The 18,738-nt window shown below is 47.3% G+C and overlaps 2 protein-coding genes across 4 annotated transcripts in view; one reads left to right on the top strand and one right to left on the bottom strand.

The window, feature by feature from the left end:
* LOC135371251 (uncharacterized) overlaps positions 1–18,738 on the bottom strand; it is a 139,561-nt gene that overhangs the window by 118,587 nt on the left and 2,236 nt on the right. The window lies entirely within an intron of this gene.
* Positions 4,046–18,293, top strand: LOC135369772 (uncharacterized). Its single transcript, XM_064603291.1, has 15 exons — positions 4,046–4,343; positions 4,505–4,744; positions 4,802–4,945; positions 5,979–6,080; positions 6,153–6,239; positions 6,311–6,574; positions 7,205–7,876; positions 8,945–9,177; positions 10,577–10,734; positions 13,236–13,338; positions 14,264–14,495; positions 14,829–14,972; positions 15,032–16,191; positions 16,918–17,110; positions 17,687–18,293. The coding sequence occupies exons 1-15, from the start codon at positions 4,061–4,063 to the stop codon at positions 17,869–17,871; spliced, it is 4,200 nt and encodes a 1,399-aa protein (XP_064459361.1). The 5' UTR covers positions 4,046–4,060; the 3' UTR covers positions 17,872–18,293.

Below are 18,738 nucleotides of genomic sequence, written 5' to 3'. Positions count from 1 at the left end.
CCTTCGTACTCTTCGAAAAATTTCAAGTGCACCAGCGTGTCCTCTGAAGGTAATAATACTAATAACTTAATTATATAATCGTTATAATGCGTGACTGGGGTGACTTTTCAACTTTATGTATTTCTTGCCTGTCGTACATCCTCAACGAGATTGCCAAACTCCATTTCACGTCACGCATTAATTATTAATTTGGTTTCTTTTTGAACAGGAAAAGAGTACTGTATTTTCGCGCTTATTCCTGATCTTGATCCTAAGTATACTGCTTTGTCACGCAAGTGACAAAGCAGTATACTTAGAATTTCTTACATTAGAATTAGAATTTCTCACATTTTAGATGAACAAAAAATACGGAGCAGTTGTACTGAATGTGCGTTCCTCTGTGCCCATTGTTGGTGGCTAAAAAAATTTGCTAAGGTAGTTTTCGGGGATGTTCGGTGTGTTCGTGTGAAAAGCTGTCCATTTTGTACCGTGTGCAGATTCTCTCATCCCCAAATGGAAAAGCCTCATCTTTGGAACAAGAGTCCCACAATCCGCCATTCTTTTTACCCCATTGAGACAGTGCACACCAAGGCACCAAGCGCTGACAGAAGTGCGAACAGTTGTTAGAATCATTGTGTGCGGATAATTCAATGATGCAACAGGAACAATGAACGTGAGACAAACTTAAGACTGTTGGTGGCAGTCAATGAGGTCGTCACTCAGAACTATCGCAAACCGTCCATACACGCGCTGAAGTCACGATTTCAAAATATTCAACAGTGAAACTCATGCATTGTACTCGGCAATCATAGTGTTTCAGCTCGGGGGGCATCCACAAATGTCAGAACGCGTTTCTTGGCAGACAGCTCCACAGGAGCTCCTGACGTATATGACAGCAGCAGTTCGTGCTATTGTTCGTGAAGTCAGCGTGCATGGGGAGCTTGCTGCTTTGCAACAGGCTCTTACTAAGCACACCGAGAAATGAGGCATGATCCGAATTTTAACGTGCGCTCTTAAAAATGAGCTTCACCACATAGCACGCTCCTAGCCAACCATTATCCCAAATAACAACGTTCTCGCCCTAGATGTGTTGAAAACGGGAGGCGGAGCCTATTTTGTGCCATTATGCATGGCACAGAATAGGCTCCGCCTCCCGTTTTCAACAAATCAGGGGCGAGAACGTTGTCAATCGGGATGATGGTTGGCTAGAAGCGTGCTATGTGGTGAAGTTCAATTTTAAGAGCAAGCCCTATCGCCATCACCACCACCACCATCAATTTTAAGAGTGTATTAGGCCGAGTAAAGAACGAAAACAACAAACTAGGACAACGTAGGAATTAGATAGGACGAGCGCTGCGCGTTCAACTTCTTTTCCTTTTTTTCTTTTTTGTTAGCTATTAATACTTCATGTCCAGACTGCAGCTATCTCAGTTTTCAGTAATTATGACTCTAACTACGTTACGCTTCCTTTCAGTCTGTTAATGTTCATGAGACAAATTTATACAGTTCTTCCAAAACATCCTAGTTCTATTGAGTTGAGTTGACAAGAAAAAAAAATGGAGAAATAGGCACATATTACGAGAGCCGGCTACTCCAGATCACTAGAAAACCTAAAATACGGAACTACAATAAGAACAATGAGTGACAAGGACACTCAGGCCCGGTTTCACCAACGCTGGTTAACCTAGAACAGAGATCAAAGGTTGGTAAAATGTGTTAACACTCAAGTTAACACTCAATTTTTTTTTTACATCGCTTGCTTTGTAGCAATTCCTGTTCATTGTGATTTTTGTGAAACGCTCATATTGGTGTACAACTTGTGGGCACTTTTGCTAGCAGAGCTTAAATTTATTACCGAATATAATTGAATTTATGCCTTCCTGGTTTATGTGAGTGGCACTCATGAAATTTTACGTTTTGGCGTTACGGTCTGGTGTAGGCTTAATTAACGTTGCCAATTTAATGAAGTTAGCATGATTACATTAAAGGTCACCAAACTATACTCCAAAATATCTTGCGAACCTCTCCAACGACAGGGGCCCTGAGAAATTCCCACAGAAATTCTCAAGGCTATAAGGCGTACCGAGGTGTGAGGCAATATGTTGATCCTCAAGATTCGCTGAGGTAACCCGAGAAGAGCTACGCCCTGGTCTGAGGTCTTGAGGCGGAACCATAGAAGAACCACACCAAAGTCTGGGGTTCTGAGGTACAAACTCAGAATTTCTTGATGTAACCTTAAAAGAACCATAGCGGGGTCGAAGGCCCTGAGGTACGGCCTCAGGACTTCTTGAGGTAACCTCAGAAGAACCACAGGCAGTTCTGAGGTAACATCAGGATTTCTGGGGTAACCTCAAGACGTTTTTCCAATAGGGCAAACATTTGTCGGTGGCGCGATGAATGTTTCAGTGATAATAGCCAACTTTAATGAAGCGGAGTTAAGCGTTAAATTCAACTTAAGGGACCATTAATATCGGTTCAAATGTTAATAGGCGTTGATGAAACCCGGCCTCAGTCACTCAACACAAACACTCACCACTCACTCACTCGGTATGTCGAACATCTCAAAACGACTTATCTCGCACTCCTGTACAGTCTCCCCATAAAGCATGAACTTATCGCATGAGATCGAAGACACTTGTAAAGCGGCTATCTCAAGGTTATTTTTGAGAGCTCATGCAAGGTGCCTCCAGGTACGCACAATGGAGAAATGAACGGTACGGGTAACCCAACTTCAAGTGTATGCGCCCCGTCCGTCATGCCTGAAGCGTGCCTTCGACAGAAAGTACGTATACCGTCATAGTTCTACCACGCAAAAGCAGGCTCAAGGCAGAAAATAATGTAGTAGTAGGTGTGGCAATTACACATAGAAGGATGCGAAGACAACACAAGCCTCGGAACTCGCCCAGTAGTTGCGTACTTCAATAAACCTCTCCCTGTTCGTAAACAAATGACGTCATAGTGTTCGATAGCGCCACCAATTTGGTAGAGCTTTACTACGCTGGAAGCTAGGGGGCGAACAAAGTCCGCAGGAAAGCCACGGTCTTGAGGAGTTTACAGTGGTCTCTGAAAGGGACGCGACCGTCGGTCCTACGTTTGTTTCAGTTGGAGGCAGCGAGCCAGTGCGCGTTCGTGCCACCCAGCCCTCGCCTTCCGATTTGTTTCGGTTTCAGTCTGTCTACCAATGTCATGATGACGTTTCTCGGGTAGAGATCTATTGAATAATGGCAGTTGAAGAAAAGCCCACTGCGTGTGCCTTTTCCTCAACTGGCATTATTATATTATATTCTCCATAAATGACCACCAGTACTCGAGTATCCAGTTCTGACCCCGTCCTGACTGTAGCAACTTCACATTTTTATTCTCACCAGTAATATAACTTGATCCAATTTAATGTTCTCGCATTCCATGCTTTCCGCTCTCAAAAGCAAATTCCTGGCAGGGGCACTGCGTCGCGACTGTAGCTATGTGATGGGACGGATGGGAGATAAGGTGAGGGTATAGGAGAAAGAGGAGGAATTTCTGCGCTCCTAAGGGGAAGGCAGCCTGACTAAGTGTCTGGTACAGCGGTACTGTTATTTGCAAGGCCCTTCCTGTCTCGTGCATATTCACCCAGGAATACAAGAAGCGGAGTGAGCCCTCTAATCCCTCGTAGAAACGTCAAACACATAAGGGATCATCATATTCAGTGGCGTCGGCAGCTTGAAACAGCTCTTCATTGAGGAAACTTAGGGCTGCAAACATGGATTAGGCCGCCGCCGAGTGGATGTAGGTTGACAGACAAAAAAACGTGACAGCGCAAGGTGCCCTCCCCCCCCCCCCACCTCCCACCTACCCAATGATGGGCGTCTTGTAGATTCGCCGCAAAATACCAATAGGTCGTCTACGTCAGTGGCAGATCCGGGGGGGGGGGGGCGATGGCCCCATCCCAAAAACGTCAGCTTATACATGGGATTTCCCTCTCTCCCCTCGCCCCCTACGAATCCCTACGCGCTCCGACAAAGAAACAGCCCCCCCCCCCCCCCAAAAGCAGAGGGTCTGGATCCGCCCTTGGTCTAGGTCGACTTCACAGGAAACCGTGCCGATGTATATCTTAAGCCCCCCTACGTTTGAGAAAAACCCAGGGAAAACACCCAGACAGCACAGCCGGCGCACGGATTCGAAGCCGAATAATTCAACATCACACCATAGTTGGCCTTACTCACAGCCTATCGCATCAATATCACCATCACAGCGCGTCACTCGACATCCACATCACAACTCATCATTGCACGTTAAGTGCAAAACCCTCATCCTTCGACTTCAACTTCAAAACCCACCGTCCGATTTCAACTCGAGAACTCATCATTGGACACCACGTCACAGTGGTACGGTATGTTATTAATATGGTACGTTCACAGCAGTTAAACACTCAGGATTTTGGTACAGGGACGACTCAGAAGCAGGAGTATGTATCTCCCCCCATTTCTCAGCTGCATTTAAGTGCGTATACGGATTTCACACATTTGACCGGCGTATTCTTTTTCAGTGACTGGTTCCAGAGCGATGGCACACAGCAGGACATCGCTGAAGTATGACCCACTGCACGGACTGGACTCCCGCTGGAGCTGGATTATGGCTGGCTTCTGCAGCTGGGTAATGTTCACTGGAACCTTAAGTAACCGAGTATCTGGCGTAATATACTACGGCATCATTGAAACCTTCCAAGTATCCAGAGAAGAAGCTTCGTGGCCCGTCACTCTTAGCACCTGTTGCTTCAGCCTCGCTGGTCGGTTTTCCGTTTCCTGGTTGTCTAGTGCATAGTTGATGACAGGTCTCACCTCAGGTCCTGCCATGGGGTACCTGTGCCGAAGGTTCTCCTGCCGCGTTGTGGTTATGACCTGTGCCCTGGTGACGGGTATAGGTGTCATGGTGTGCTACTTCGCGCCTAATCTCTTGTTTATCAACATTTTCTTCGGTGTTGTGCATGGTGAGTTCCTTATTGAAATGCGACATTCTTCCTTCGTATTTTCCTCTTGTAAGAGTAGCGAAGTCGTAGCAGAAAGGAAGAACAGCGGGACGTGCTGATTAAATGATGACGGCACGGGGTACTCCCCTGCTTCGGCTGGGGAATCCTGCCGCAGTTCATGTGGGTTGATACGATTTGATGAACTATCGCGTGACACGCACGCGAATGTGGCAGGGCAGAGACCTAGGGTTCGTCCAGTAGTGGTTAGAGGAGTCATAACTGATCGTGTGGCCTAGAGCGTTGGTATGCAGGATTGCGCCAAGGTCCAGGAACCTTGTGGTTACTGAAAGGTCGATGTCTTCTGGTTGGCACATAAGGGTGTGTCGCCGCGTGTCGTCGTGTATCGTTGGCAGGTCAGGAGGATGTGCTTAATGGCAGCTGGGACAGCGTAGGTTGTGCAGAGCACTGTGTTGCGGAGGTCCAGCTTATGCAGAGACCAGGTTAAGGGAGATATTCACGTCGACGTACGTGAGACGTAAAGTGATGGAGAAGTCTGTTTGGCACGTTCAAGGATGGTATGCCGTGGTGAAGAATATGGTTGGTGAAGGGAGTGATGGTGCGGGTTGAGGTAGTGAAGGACAGTGGTCTTTCCTCCCATGCATGACGAATGGCCATTGTGTGATGCCAACAGGGGGCATTCAAAGAGCAACATGATGACGATGATGATTTGAGGTTTAATGACGCAACAACAATGGAGGTCATAATGCGCCAGAGCTCCGGTAGTTACAAAAACGATATTCATATTTTACATGTTTTTGTGTGTGTTAGTAAGCCACCTAGTGATCTGCAAAGGATTGGATGATAATTCGGTTGTTGAGGAAGTAATAGGCACACAAGGCAACGAAAGCAGCACCTGAGGCTTAGGTCAAATACAGAACACTGTAGTCTCGCTTTCATCAGTTGTATTGTGCGCTGCTCGAGACTTGTCATTCATTTTGATAAAGATAACGAAAAAGAGTAAAGCGTGGTACAGTGAAGCAAAGCTTCGGGACAGCCCCAGGTGAGGAATCTCGCAAATCCTCCGCTGCCTTAAGAGACATCGGAGAAGTCCCAGGCGGAGGGGACCAGCTTGCAAACTACCCCGTGGGATACCAGGGTAAGCCCATGGCAAGGGAGTCGCGGATCCTCCCCAAAGAGCAACAATAACAGTTGCAAAACGTATATGCAGGGATTGCGTCAAGCACACCATTGGAAATCAGATATTGCTGCAGTAGAGCCAGTAAAGACATAGAAGATGTCCATGGCTTGCAGTGCGGTATGCATCGCATTTATCCACGAATTTTTCACCTTTTATTACAGGAGTGACCATGTCTGGCCTCTTCGTAGGCTCCAACGTGGTGGTGGCTCAGCACTTCCAAAAGAAACAGACTACCGCGTGCACCGTCGTCTTCACCGCATGCGGTCTCAACACATTATTCATCCCACGACTAGCAGAGTTCTTCCGCTCACACTATGGTGTAAGGGGGACCTTTCTTCTCCTTGGAGCCCTCATTGCCAACACATTCCCAGCAGCCATCGCTATCCGAAGCCCTCCGTGGGCATTGCCAAAGAAGTCTACACCGAACAGTGTCCAAAAGGCAAGAGGTAAAGGCAAGTCCCTTTCACTACACGTACAATGATACGAATCCCCTCCGCTTTTCCCCCCTTATTGGTGAACACTTAACTGCCGGCTGTACACCGGTTGGAAAATACCCTGAACGACCCCCGAACCGAAAATTACCCTATCCTAGTGCACCAGCTCGTCTGGTACCAATGGTAACGATGACCGGTCTAGGTGGACCAGTCTACCGAAATCATACAATTATTTCGTGCAGTCTAACACAATTTTATGCGAACTTCACGCAATGTGGATTGTCTTGAAGTACAGAAATTTCTCCTCGTGACGTGAAAGATACCGTTACCTTGACAGCAATATATAAGGAACTGGATTCATGCGCTTTCCGTCGACGGCAATGGGGAGCGGCCTCCTATTGGTCTCCTCAAACGATTACTGTCCAATCATCGCGGGAGATCGTTCGTGGAGACCAATCAGATACGCCTTTACACTTTTTAGAACCAGCCTTTACACTGCAATTTCTTCCTTCTTCTCGTCTCTCTCTTCTTTTTCTCTTCTCTATCCCTAACTGTTACAGGCGGACCCACACTGTTGTCGGCGTTAGAGGGCCATAAAGCAATCGCTTTAAAACTTTGTGAACGTACATCACCCTTTTCTCCTTGTAGGGCCGGCGCTGAAGTCGCACGCACAGACCAAGAAGATTGCCGACGAGCCTGACGCCACGCATCTCCTGAACCTACCCAATGGCGCCACAGGGAATAGCATCCACCGGCAAATACCTCCCGCTGTCAATTGGACAGGAAGCATGGAGTCGTTCAGCATCCCTCTCCCAGACAATCGTGAAACAACACCAGATCCACCGAGCCTACAGGAAACGCTAAGAAATTTTACGAAAATGCCTTTCTTCGTGGATGCCTTCTCATTTGCCATACTTATCTTCGCCCTGACGACATTCATCCTACTGTCGGTAGACTTGGCGAAGGACCGCGGCATTGCGCCTTCCGAAGCAGTCTACCTGTTGTACACGTTCTGCGCTGGCGACATCATCTTCAGAGGCGTGAGCGGCTATGTCATTGACTCTGGCCTCTTGTCCCTGGAGGCTGTGATGTGCTTTGGATATCTTTTGCAAGCAGCGGTCTACGAAGCGTTAGTGTGGTGCGGTTCGCTGCCAACTCTGTTGCTGTGTTCAGTGTTTCTGGGCGTGAGCAACGGCTGCAGGATTGGTCTGCAAGCGCCCACCCTAGTAAATGACTTCGGAGTGGAAGTGCTCCCCATCATGATGGGAGGAATGACGTTTGTGATTGGGGTGGTGTCATTGATAAGGCCTAGGTTAATAGGTAAGCACTATCATAAAACCTCCTGCGCAACTGCTGTACACCAGCAAACAAACAATGAACACACAGAATGATACGGCAGCACCAAGAGACAGAGTTATTGTCAACAGTATGTCGGCAACCATGAGGCGCCACCTTGAATACAGGTCGGACATTCGTATTGCATGAGCCGAAGGAATGGTAAACAGCACAGCACGGTGACCTGTCAGTTGTGAGCGCCGTAGTCACAAGTAAATTCGTAACGGAATAACTGAATTTATATGGCAGGTTACATAGATGTAGGATAAAAATCGCGTCGTGCGGCCACGCGTCCGCTTTCATTCGTATGTCGTCGTTCTCTCTCTCTCTCCCTCTCTCGGATGTCGGCCGGTGCACCTCCGTTGTCACTTGATAGAGAAGCGGCGACACCTGGCGACGAATTCTTACTTCGCTAACAGAGCACAAGGATCGCGTATCACCATAACAGATTATAGGTCACGATGCCCAGCGACGACAGGGACTGACAAGATAGGCCATGATAACAAGCGCGAACAAGGACTGAGACAAGGAGGAGGACACAGGACAGTGGGCAACACGTAACAGTTTCCTGTGTGCTCCCTTATGCCTGTCCTTGTTCGCGCTTCTTGTATTGACTTAAACCCAACTAGGCCAGTTTCTCGTTCTGGTAGGATATACGCTAGATTGATCTGAATCCAGGCTTCCAAGATTTTTCCTTGGCGCTAAGAACTGCTCATAATATGGTGGTCGAATCAAGAAGCTGCGAGTAATGCCGTTATGTAACATATGATGGAAGGGGCTCCGTGTCTCCACAATCAAAACACGCAAGCGAATGAGTAGAAACGCGTAACCAAGAGTTATTTTTCTCGAAGAGGATGTAAAGTTAAAAACAGCGGCAAGTCGGTAGAACTATATGTATGTGACGAGATCGGGCCAAAAATCAGAGACTGTCCAACACACAGCAGACAAATGATCATCACTCGTGCATCAGAGATACAACGAATACATAAGTTCTAAACATATAGTGAAGAATAGCGGCAGTGTGACGTCACTCTTGTTTTATTCATCTTGCAGGTTACTACAGGGATTTGCACGGGAAGTACGACGGACTCCTTCACATCGTGGCGTGTGCAAACGTTCTCTTCACGTTCGTATGGTCACTCAAATTAATATTACGAAGGCGAAGCCAAAGGACAGCAAAGCACGTGAACACTGTGACAGAAGAGAACCCTTCCCAGCGTTTCATAGCAAACGCATCGTCGCGAGCCAAAACACCTCGCGACAAACCAAATGTCTTCAATGAAGAGGCTTAAGTTAACAAAATGTTTGCAGAATTTTGAAATGTTTGAGCCTCGTTATTTGTGCACACGGCACCCGAACTGCATATCAGGAGTATGTGCTCATCTGCATCTGTGTGCTCAGGAGTATTCGTGATGCAATCGTTAGAGTGTTTGCGTAATTTTTAGTCAAGACTTTATCTTACCTGTTATTTACACTTAAAGGGGTTGCGACAGATCACCCCACGTTATCCCAGAAAAACCCAACAGACGGGGTTCTTTTGCACTGATGTGAGCCTGTATTGCTCAGCGAAGAGGGTAATAGAATCGGTTCTGACATCACAGGGCTCGCCGCCGCCAGTGAGGCAGCGCACGAGAAGTCACGTGCTTACTGCGGCCAATGGGAATGGACGCAGCTCTGAACTCTTTGACGTCTGCGCTTTGCTCGGAGTGGGTTTGAGGGCTTCCATCTCGCCAAGTACGACGCGTAGAAGAATATTTTTTTTCTTTCTCAGTATTCTGGCGTGCAGTATGTAATGCGTCCATGATGTAATAACCACATCTATCTATGAAAGTGTCCCAACCCCTTCAAGTACATTGGAATGCGAAGATTAAACATGGACCGAGAACGCACTCCAATTATTAGCTCGAGCACACGCACTCAAACCAGTTAGGGTAAGCTGAGGGAATGTGGCCGCCACCCTTAATAGACGATTTTAAAAAGATGCGCGTGGCGCAAAGCAGCATGGGAACTTTGAGGGACACTGCTACGTCGTCTGCTTCGGATATGGTTTATCCCGGCTGACGCTGATGCTGCGCACACCGGGAATGTTGTTGTTCTTCTTCTACCTCCGCCTCTGGCCGTATCGTAATGCTTGAAGACGCTTTAAATTCCCATAAGCCCTTGCGTACCACAGGTGGCTACCTCCATAGGTCTTGCTTGATGACAATGCACACCACAGATGGCGCCTGCTTTTCTAAGAAGGTTGTAAAGGTTTCGAAAAGGTTATCCCATCCAAAATTTTTCAATACAAGGTCTATTTTAAAAAAAACACTTACAAAATGTCACCCGTAACTTCGTCAATGTAAACAGGAAAAGGAGAAGTGGCGCGGCGGCAGCGTGTTGCAGCACAGTGAACACTGCGCAAAGACGCGTGTCAGGTAAAAGCGGCTCGTTTCTGAAGCATGAACTTTGCACGAGATCTGCTTCAAGCACCCATCTTGGCAGCTATTTTTTCAGGTGTCTCATTCACTGCGGACGTAGCACAAGAAACAACATTTGTACATTCGTGTGGTGTCTCTCAAATGGGTCTGCTTACAAAGTGTCCAAAGTGTAGGGGAAGTGGCCGCAAGACGTTGGAGGAATTCGCCCTTGGTGTTACTAGCCTTGCAGATATACATCAGAAATATATTTTCTGGTTTCATGCAGATGTGTGACTCGCACGTATTCCAAGGGGGAAGTTTGGAGCTGGAGTGCAGAACAGCTTGTAGCAGTGTTGCAAAATTTGTGCGGGATGGCCGCCGCATCCACGCTGCTGTTGGACAGTTCAGCATCATAAACCTTGTTCGCATCATAAACCCCCCTTCGTAGGAGGCTCAAAAGAGGAAAGACAGGCTTGAAAGACTCCACATCTACTTACTCCACCTCTGGACTCCCCTACCTCTTACTTAGAATCAAGGTACACGTGGCCCCGACCAGTGAGAGAACAACTGGACTCTACGCTACTACAGGAATGAAGCTAGTCGGTGGTCTGAGTGGACACATCACAGTCATTACTTATTTTATTTTGTCCACGAAAAGAAGGTGCCTCAAGGATACAATACGTGAAATTTCAATCCTGTTTACGAACGCTGTGCATTTCTGTCAATTTTTGGAGATCTGCTGAGCCTACACAAGTTTCGATGACACGAGGAGCGGGAGGCGTAATTATAAGCCTATAAATTGCAACGATGTCATATACTGGAGAGGGCACTCGTCTCCTAGCAACGACGCCGGCGTTCGGGGAGGGTCACATGGTCGAGAAGTCACGTGACACTGATCGAAAGAGGGAAAAATGGGAGAGATGTCTTCGCCCTCCTTTGTATTTTCTCGAAGGTCGGAGCGGTCGGGTGATATGTCACGTGGGGCTCCGCTAACGGAGTGCAAAAAGTGAGCCACCCGGAGGACGCGAAGGGGCGATCACGTTGCCAGATGAGAGCCGCTCACTCGGTCGGGGCCTAACATGACGTCACAGTTCTCAAAAATAAAAATTTTCTCTAGCTTTCGCGTCACGTAGAGCCAAAATATTGTGCAGGAATGTAAAGTGAGACAAGAAGATTTCACTAACATAACTTTGCTATTGATTCTGAAGACACGAGACTTAGTTCGTAGTGGCACTTTAAACACAGGCATTTACAGGGGACATTGGAGATCCGAGTACGGAGTGCTCCTTGTCCGGCACATTCAGTCACTGAACTGCCGACTTTCGCCAATAAGGCGCTCTGTGCACATGAGATTGTAGAACATTTGGTCCTAGCTGTGCCCTGCACGAATCCTGCATGATGTACGGGCCACGTTGGCGTACTGCAGCTGGAAGCGAGTGCGCGAATTTGTATGTTGAAAATTCGTCCGATAGCTAAAGGGCGCATTGCCCCATCAGCCGGGGACTTTCCTATACAAGGGCTGGCGATGAAACTCCCCATTCATCATCTCACAATAGAGTTGTTGTTGTTGCTATACAAGTGCCAGGGTAAAGCGGCAATTTCGGAGGGCTTCTTTTGTTGTGTTCTTGCTAATAAAGTATTACGATTCTGTCGTTCAAATAATTAGGAGCACTATCAGGAGGCCTAGAGACACTAACCCGAGAGTGTTATCTCTGTACGTCCGCGTCATGCTTTAATATGATAATTCTTCCAAAATGTGGGCGCAATCCTCCGGCTTACCCTACCTATAAGTTTCAGTGAGAACCTCTATCGCTCCATTCCCTATCATACTTGTGCCCGTTACTCGAAGAAAGTAATTGATTACCGTTAGCGTTACTTTTACAGAAAAATTAATTGATTGCCGTTACCAATTACTCGACTCCAAATGTAATTTAGTAACGAGTAGAAAAGTAACGCGTTACTCCGGTCGTTATTTTGCATTCACGCAAATTATACCCGTCTTTGTGTGCCTCAGAAAAGGAAGAAATGAAGAAAAGAAAAGGCTCAACAGCGTAACAGCTGAAATAACACGAAAAACAAAAACGTGTTTAACAAGTAGATCTGTACGTCTACTGCATTTATCGCCCGGGAAGCCGTTGATCCGATTGTGGAACTTCCCCACGACTCACTAAACCTCCAAAGCTTCAGGTACCACCACACTGGTACAAGAAGAGATTAGGGAGGGAGACCCTGAAATCAGAGAACGTCATTAGAATGACCTCCGCTTGCTATATAGTAGAACGGCTCAACAAAGGCTGACGGCACGAGGGGCTTGACTTGGCGCAGAGCATCTGAAAGATAGGTTAATCTCTGCCGGAAAAATAATCAATTACTGAGCAATCGATTACTCGAAAAATTACTTTGACAGTGAAGTAACAGATTACTCGAAAAATTACTTTGACAGTAAAGTAACAGATTACTCGAAAAATTACTCAAAAAGTAATTGATTACAAGTAACGCTATTACCAGTAACGCGTTACACACCAGTCCGATTCTCCTGCATGACGACACCACGGACACTCTTGATGTCTGAGGAACCCGGATGCGAGAAACTTCAACGTCATCTAAGACTCCTCGGTTGCACAACATCTCACGCAGTTTCCGACATTTTGCTGACGACCCGTTTAAACTGTAGCCAGTTTATACACAGTCATTATTTCGATTTTAAACGGCACTGATCAGTGTGCGTGACACCGCTGTTTTCTACCAAGTGGCTACACGCAAACTCATCCCAACAAATAGATTTCACGATTACCGTGCAGCAGGTATCTTGTGCTCTTGAAGGAGGCATCCGCAACTAGGTCCGTTATCAGTGTTTAGAGCAGCAATGAAAAAGCTCCATTGAGTCATTTGGCAGGGCTTCCTTTGCGTCGGCCGAGGCTTCATTCGTTTTCAAGTGGATAAAGCATTACGCTGTGGAGCGACTCCGTACTCTGTTACCGGGAAGCACACAGCGCTGACATGGAGCAGCCCGGCAAGATGGTACCGGCTGAAGGAACGGAACACGAGGTAGGAGCTGTTGCCTCATTTTTCGTTGACGTGTTCGATGATCAAGGTTAACTTGGCGATTCCCGAAAAAGAATATTGCCATTCCAGCAGAGGAAATCGACGAAGTACGACTTTGTGGTGTATAACTGTTACTTCGAATCATGCTGAATTGAGGAACGGTCATTACTTAGCTGACCTCTACAGAACCTGGTTTCTGTTACTTGTTTACGTGTATTACGCAAAATAAATGATTGTACTTATGAAAACTTCGTTGTTATCACTTTGTTCCCGCGTTAATACAGTACGTTCCCTTTCTCATTTCAGCTTCCGGTTTGTATAGTTAATCGATTTCTTGTTGTTGTAGCAAGCAGTAAGTGCGAAATGATAAAAAATAGGGCAATATGTGCATCAAATGATTGAAGACAGAAGGTAGTTATGACATTATTCTGTAGTGTCTAAGCCCTTGTATAAAATGTACCTAATTCCGCTGATTGACTCAACGACAAATGTGCCGTGTCCAAGCAAACAGGGAGAAAACAATCATAACAATAAATAAAAAGTAATCAAACTAGACCATGTATCTAAACAGGCAAGCTGCTTGCACCTATAGAAAGCCATTATAGCCCACCAACACCTTACGAAGCGTAATCACTTCCCGAACAAACGTTCTTTAATATTCTTGCCTACTGAACGACCATGTTAGCCCACATTGAAAGTCGTGCTTTTAGAAATCTCCATCTGCGACTGTAAGAGCTGTAAATCTAAGCCACCATTTTTATCTTCCTCCGCCTCTCGTCCTCGCATCAAAACTTGATCCAGGAGCGATCGCAGGCCGAACCCAGAACTTGCCTTGTGCTTCTGTCATGTTGAGTGTATTTTTGTAGGCAATTTCGCATTTTTATTTCATTTGCATTGCAATCTTACATTGTGTTTTTCCCCACGAGAGCCGGCTAGTCAAAATGAAACGGGGAAAAACGGACGGAAAAGAAGGACCATCGCCCCGGACTGCGCCTGGAGCTGGGTGGTGGCGGTGTCTTGCGCCATGATGAACTTCTTCAGCGTGGTCATGATTCGATCAGCTGGTGTCGTCTACGTCCAGATAGTCGACTATTTTGGAGTCACCAGGGAGCAAGCAGCATGGCCCGTGTCCATCGTTCCTGGAGTAGCTAACCTCATAGGTGAGCTGAGCTTACGGATCTGCGGTATGGGTGCCTGTACTGGCCTACTGGCATCTAGTGTCACTACCGGCCTTCGAGATATCTGCCCATAGTCTTACATCCGCAATGTTACTACGACTGCATTAGGTGTTGAGGAAGGGTAGGACATCCTGAGTCAACTCTTGTCCTACACCTCCTTAACGCACAATCCCCTGATACCATTAAATAGATGATGACAGTGCTCAGTATAAGAATAGTCAAACTACTTCTGTAAGCTAAGGAATGCTCAGGATCACAGAGTAAAAGCGAGCCTGCGATTTCATTTACGCTTACGTACTTATTATTGTTCTCCAGGACCCGTTGTTGCCCTATTGATCCGCAAGGTGGGCATCCGCCCAGTGACCATCACTGGAACATTCCTGAGCGGAACGTCCGTCATTTTGTCGTACTTCGCCCCGGATGTCCTCACTCTTTCCATTATTCTTGGGGTATTCCACGGTAAGCCCACCCAAGGTAATGAGACCAATCACTGATTGAGCACTAATTATGTTCAACAGGTGTGGGACTTGGCATGACTTTCACTCCAAACGCAGTGTGCCTCAACGAGTGGTTCGACAAGAAGAAAGTAAGAGCAGCAGGCATCATTTACACGGGCGCCACCTTGGGCTCGTTCGCCTTTCCCGTGCTCATCAAGGCCTGCAACGAAGCCTTCGGATTCAGAGGCTGCTTTCTCGTCATTGGGGCACTGATGCTGCATGGAACTGCTTTCGCCCTTCTCCTCCGGTCCCCACCTTGGATGGCGAAGCGAAGGCAAGCAAAACGCAAGTCCAAGGAACAGAAACTATTCAGTCCCGCTTCCGGTCCACAGGAAAACAAAGGGTTTGATAACGACCACGAAACTGAAGAGCAAGACAAGACAAACGTGCAGATCTATTCGCTCAATCATCCTTGTATTCGAAAGGATAATTGCACAACCACGAAAGAACAAGTGAAGAGCATTCTTCCTGTACGCACTTTTACACACTCAAGTGTAAAGCGGAAGCAAGAACGCTGTGGTCGAAGCCAACAGATAAGCTCCGATAGTTCGACAACCGATCGCCCTTCGTACATCCGCAGTGTCAGCGACGAAGTTCCCGACATGCCCGACATGCCCGACATTATCGAAAGTTCCAGACGGGAACGATCTGTCAGCGAGACGTCTCACGCGTCAAATGAACCTCAACCCAAGCGTCGGGTGCACCGCGTTAGCGAGAGTTCAACGGACGAAGCGGCGCACAGGGAAGGACATAGAAAGAGGTCCTCGTCGGTCAGTTCTTCCTTGTCGAATCTCTACTGCATATACGAGCCGGCCGCTCACACAAATACAGTTAACGTGATTCCAGAAAGTGAAGAAAGCAGTCAATCGTCTCGAGAGAGCTTTTCTGGCGACCAAGAGAAACGTCCGTCGAACAAAAAGAAGCTGCTGAGTCCAGTGTACGTCTTGGTGTGCCTGACCTACATCTTCGTGACCAACAGTAACATGGCATTCATGACCGTCATCATGGACTTTGCGCACGATAGGGGAATTCCCCTGAAGAAGGCCGTTTATTTGCTGTCGGCGTACGCCCTCTGTGACGTCACGGGGAGACTTAGCATCGGTTGGGTCACAGACAAGGGGCTCCTGGGGAGAAGGACCACGATGGCCATGTCGTGCGTAACGCTTGGGATCTCCTTTCAGGTAAACATGGCCACTAAATAACGACCGTAATAACGTATATAGTCGCACATAGTCGAACAATTTGCATGCGAACAGTTTTCGGTGTCGTCGATACTTCGTGTCTGTTCTGGCGCTTCTTTAACTGGCTGGTATTCTTGGCTTTTCTTTCACAGATGGGATTGGTAGATGTCATTTGCCGAAGCAAAGAGGTCTATATGCTGAGTGCTTCTGCTAGGTTGAATATTACACCCTAAGAAAAAAATGTTAGAATTTCCTGCCCAAGCTGGTAGAACGACAGCACTTCTACCAATTCGGGCTAGTCCACGCGCGCCTTCTTCTCCGCGGGTATAAACGGCGGCGTCCATTTCCCTTGCCCCTCTCTCTCACGTTTGCTCTAAGAAGAAAGGGTAGAGTTTCCTACCCAAGCTGAACGACAGTTTCAACTCTGTAGTTTGTTTCTACTCTGCAGTTATACCTCAAAGGTAAAATTGGTTCGAGTAGAGTCGTGGTTGCAATACAGCTCTACCGAGATGGGTAGAAAATTCTACCTTTTTTGCTTATAGCGTAGTATGTCTCAGTAGGTAACCTAGTAGCATAGTCAAACCAATGCTGTTCACGCCGCACTTCTGTGTGGCAAGGGTTGAATGGTGAGCAAAGCAACGCCTGGGGCCACACCAGAACGATAACGCATGAGTGCATGTGGTTCATCTCGCCATCAGCGTCATATTGCCGTCTATTTCCTTGCAGGCTCTGCCATTTTTCAACACATTTGAAGGGCTCCTAGCGATGTGCCTCATCCTTGGCTATTCTGTCGGCAATACTGTCGTACTCTTCACAGTCATCCTCGCAGACGCCGTCGGCCTCGAAAAGCTTCCCATGGCAATGGGCATCATGACGTTCTTTGCGGGAATGAGTGGCTTCACGAGACCCACGCTAATTGGTAAGAATTCAGACATTCCAAAGGTCAACTGTCTGCGCATCCCTGCAGTTTCTCTCTTTCCCCGCGTTCCTGGGGAACGACGTTATTGATTCCTTGTCCCAAATTAGGGGGCAGCGGCCCTACGTGAGACGCGCGTGGACCCGTTAATTGGTTTCTCCTCACATTACCTCCTATCATGCGCAGAGACACACTATCATAGTGTATACGTATGGACAGAGCTTGGTCTCACATACACATACACACAACGGCTGTATCTCTGGGCGTTGTGCAAAAGGCGTTTAAATGCGTAGCTTTATAGGGCCATATCACGTGACCACATCACGTGGTCCTAGGGTGTCACGTGGTCGTTGGCGCTAGAAAGCCAACGGCGGACCAGTACACGCTGGTTTGTCCCATAAACTTATCGCTGTAGCAGGACATGTGCGATTTTAACCTGCGATCATTGATGAAGTAAGAGCGAAACGGAAGTGCAAAATAAAATATTCAGTTGACATCGGGATGCATTCGCTAAGAATCTTGTTAAAAAAGAAGAAAAAGAAAAAAAAACTTCTGACAGGCACTGTGTCGCTTTTACAGGTTTTTTTAGGGATGAAATCGGCAGCTACGACAACATGCTTCGTTCATTGGGGGCTGTCATCATCTGCCTCGGTATGAGTTGGACTGTGTTGAGGCTTCTCGAAAACTCTCGCACCAAGCAGTTTGACGTGAAAAACGAAGAGAAGACATCAGAGCAGCCGCAAGAAATCTACATCATCCGCTAACACAAAGAATAGGGAGACGATAGTGCTCCAACGGCGATGCTGCATCGATGTCAGCAAGTTCCCTCGAGGCGGCGAGTGACCAGCCACGCGTGTTGCAGACATTGTGGACAATTCGCAGTTGCGCCGGCGCATCACCTGGTACATACGATGTCTCTCTCAGTCCATGGAGTGAGTCAAGCAGGCGAGGAACGTGACGGGAAGTCAAGAGAACAATTAGCACCAGAGAGAGGAGCAGTGTCGTTTTTAGTTTTCTCCCCCGTTCTACGGTTGTACATTAGTGGACACGCATTTTAACAAGTAACAGGTGTGCTGCATCTCCACTAAATGCAGGAAAAAAAAAGACATAGCTAACTTGCTGAACTAACTCCATAGGGTGCGAAATGCCACCAAGGGAAATAAACAGGCTCGTGTGCAACGAAGGACTTGTGTTATGAGTATGTGTGCGTTCTTTTCACTGACACTCATATGACACACACACACACACACACACACGCAAAAACAAATAATGTGTCGTAGTGGAGATGTCCTTGCCAGGCAAACGCGCTTTTAAAGCAAGTGTATCCCCACATGCCAGAAGTTTGGTCCATGTTTTCTTTTTTCTTTGCGTACTTACTGAAGCACGCCGAGACCGATGACGCTATGGACTATCTAAGAGATATTAGCATTCATGAACTAATCTTTATCGTTAATGGGATTTTGTTGAGAGTGGTCGTGACTCATACGAATTAATGGCTAAGGCAGGCGCGTGACACGTCCGACTAACAACGTAGTGCGCCCGAATGCTGCGAACTGTTGCTTCTACGCTGATCATGTTGTGAAAACAGTCGTCGGAGACGACGTACTCGGAACACATTTGGGTGCTTCTAA

Source organism: Ornithodoros turicata, chromosome 10 (genome assembly GCF_037126465.1).
Source record: "Ornithodoros turicata isolate Travis chromosome 10, ASM3712646v1, whole genome shotgun sequence".
In the NCBI taxonomy this organism is placed as follows: Eukaryota; Metazoa; Arthropoda; class Arachnida; order Ixodida; family Argasidae; genus Ornithodoros; species Ornithodoros turicata.
The sequence above is the reverse complement of the archived record's forward strand: the minus strand, read 5'-3'. Positions and strand labels throughout refer to the sequence as shown.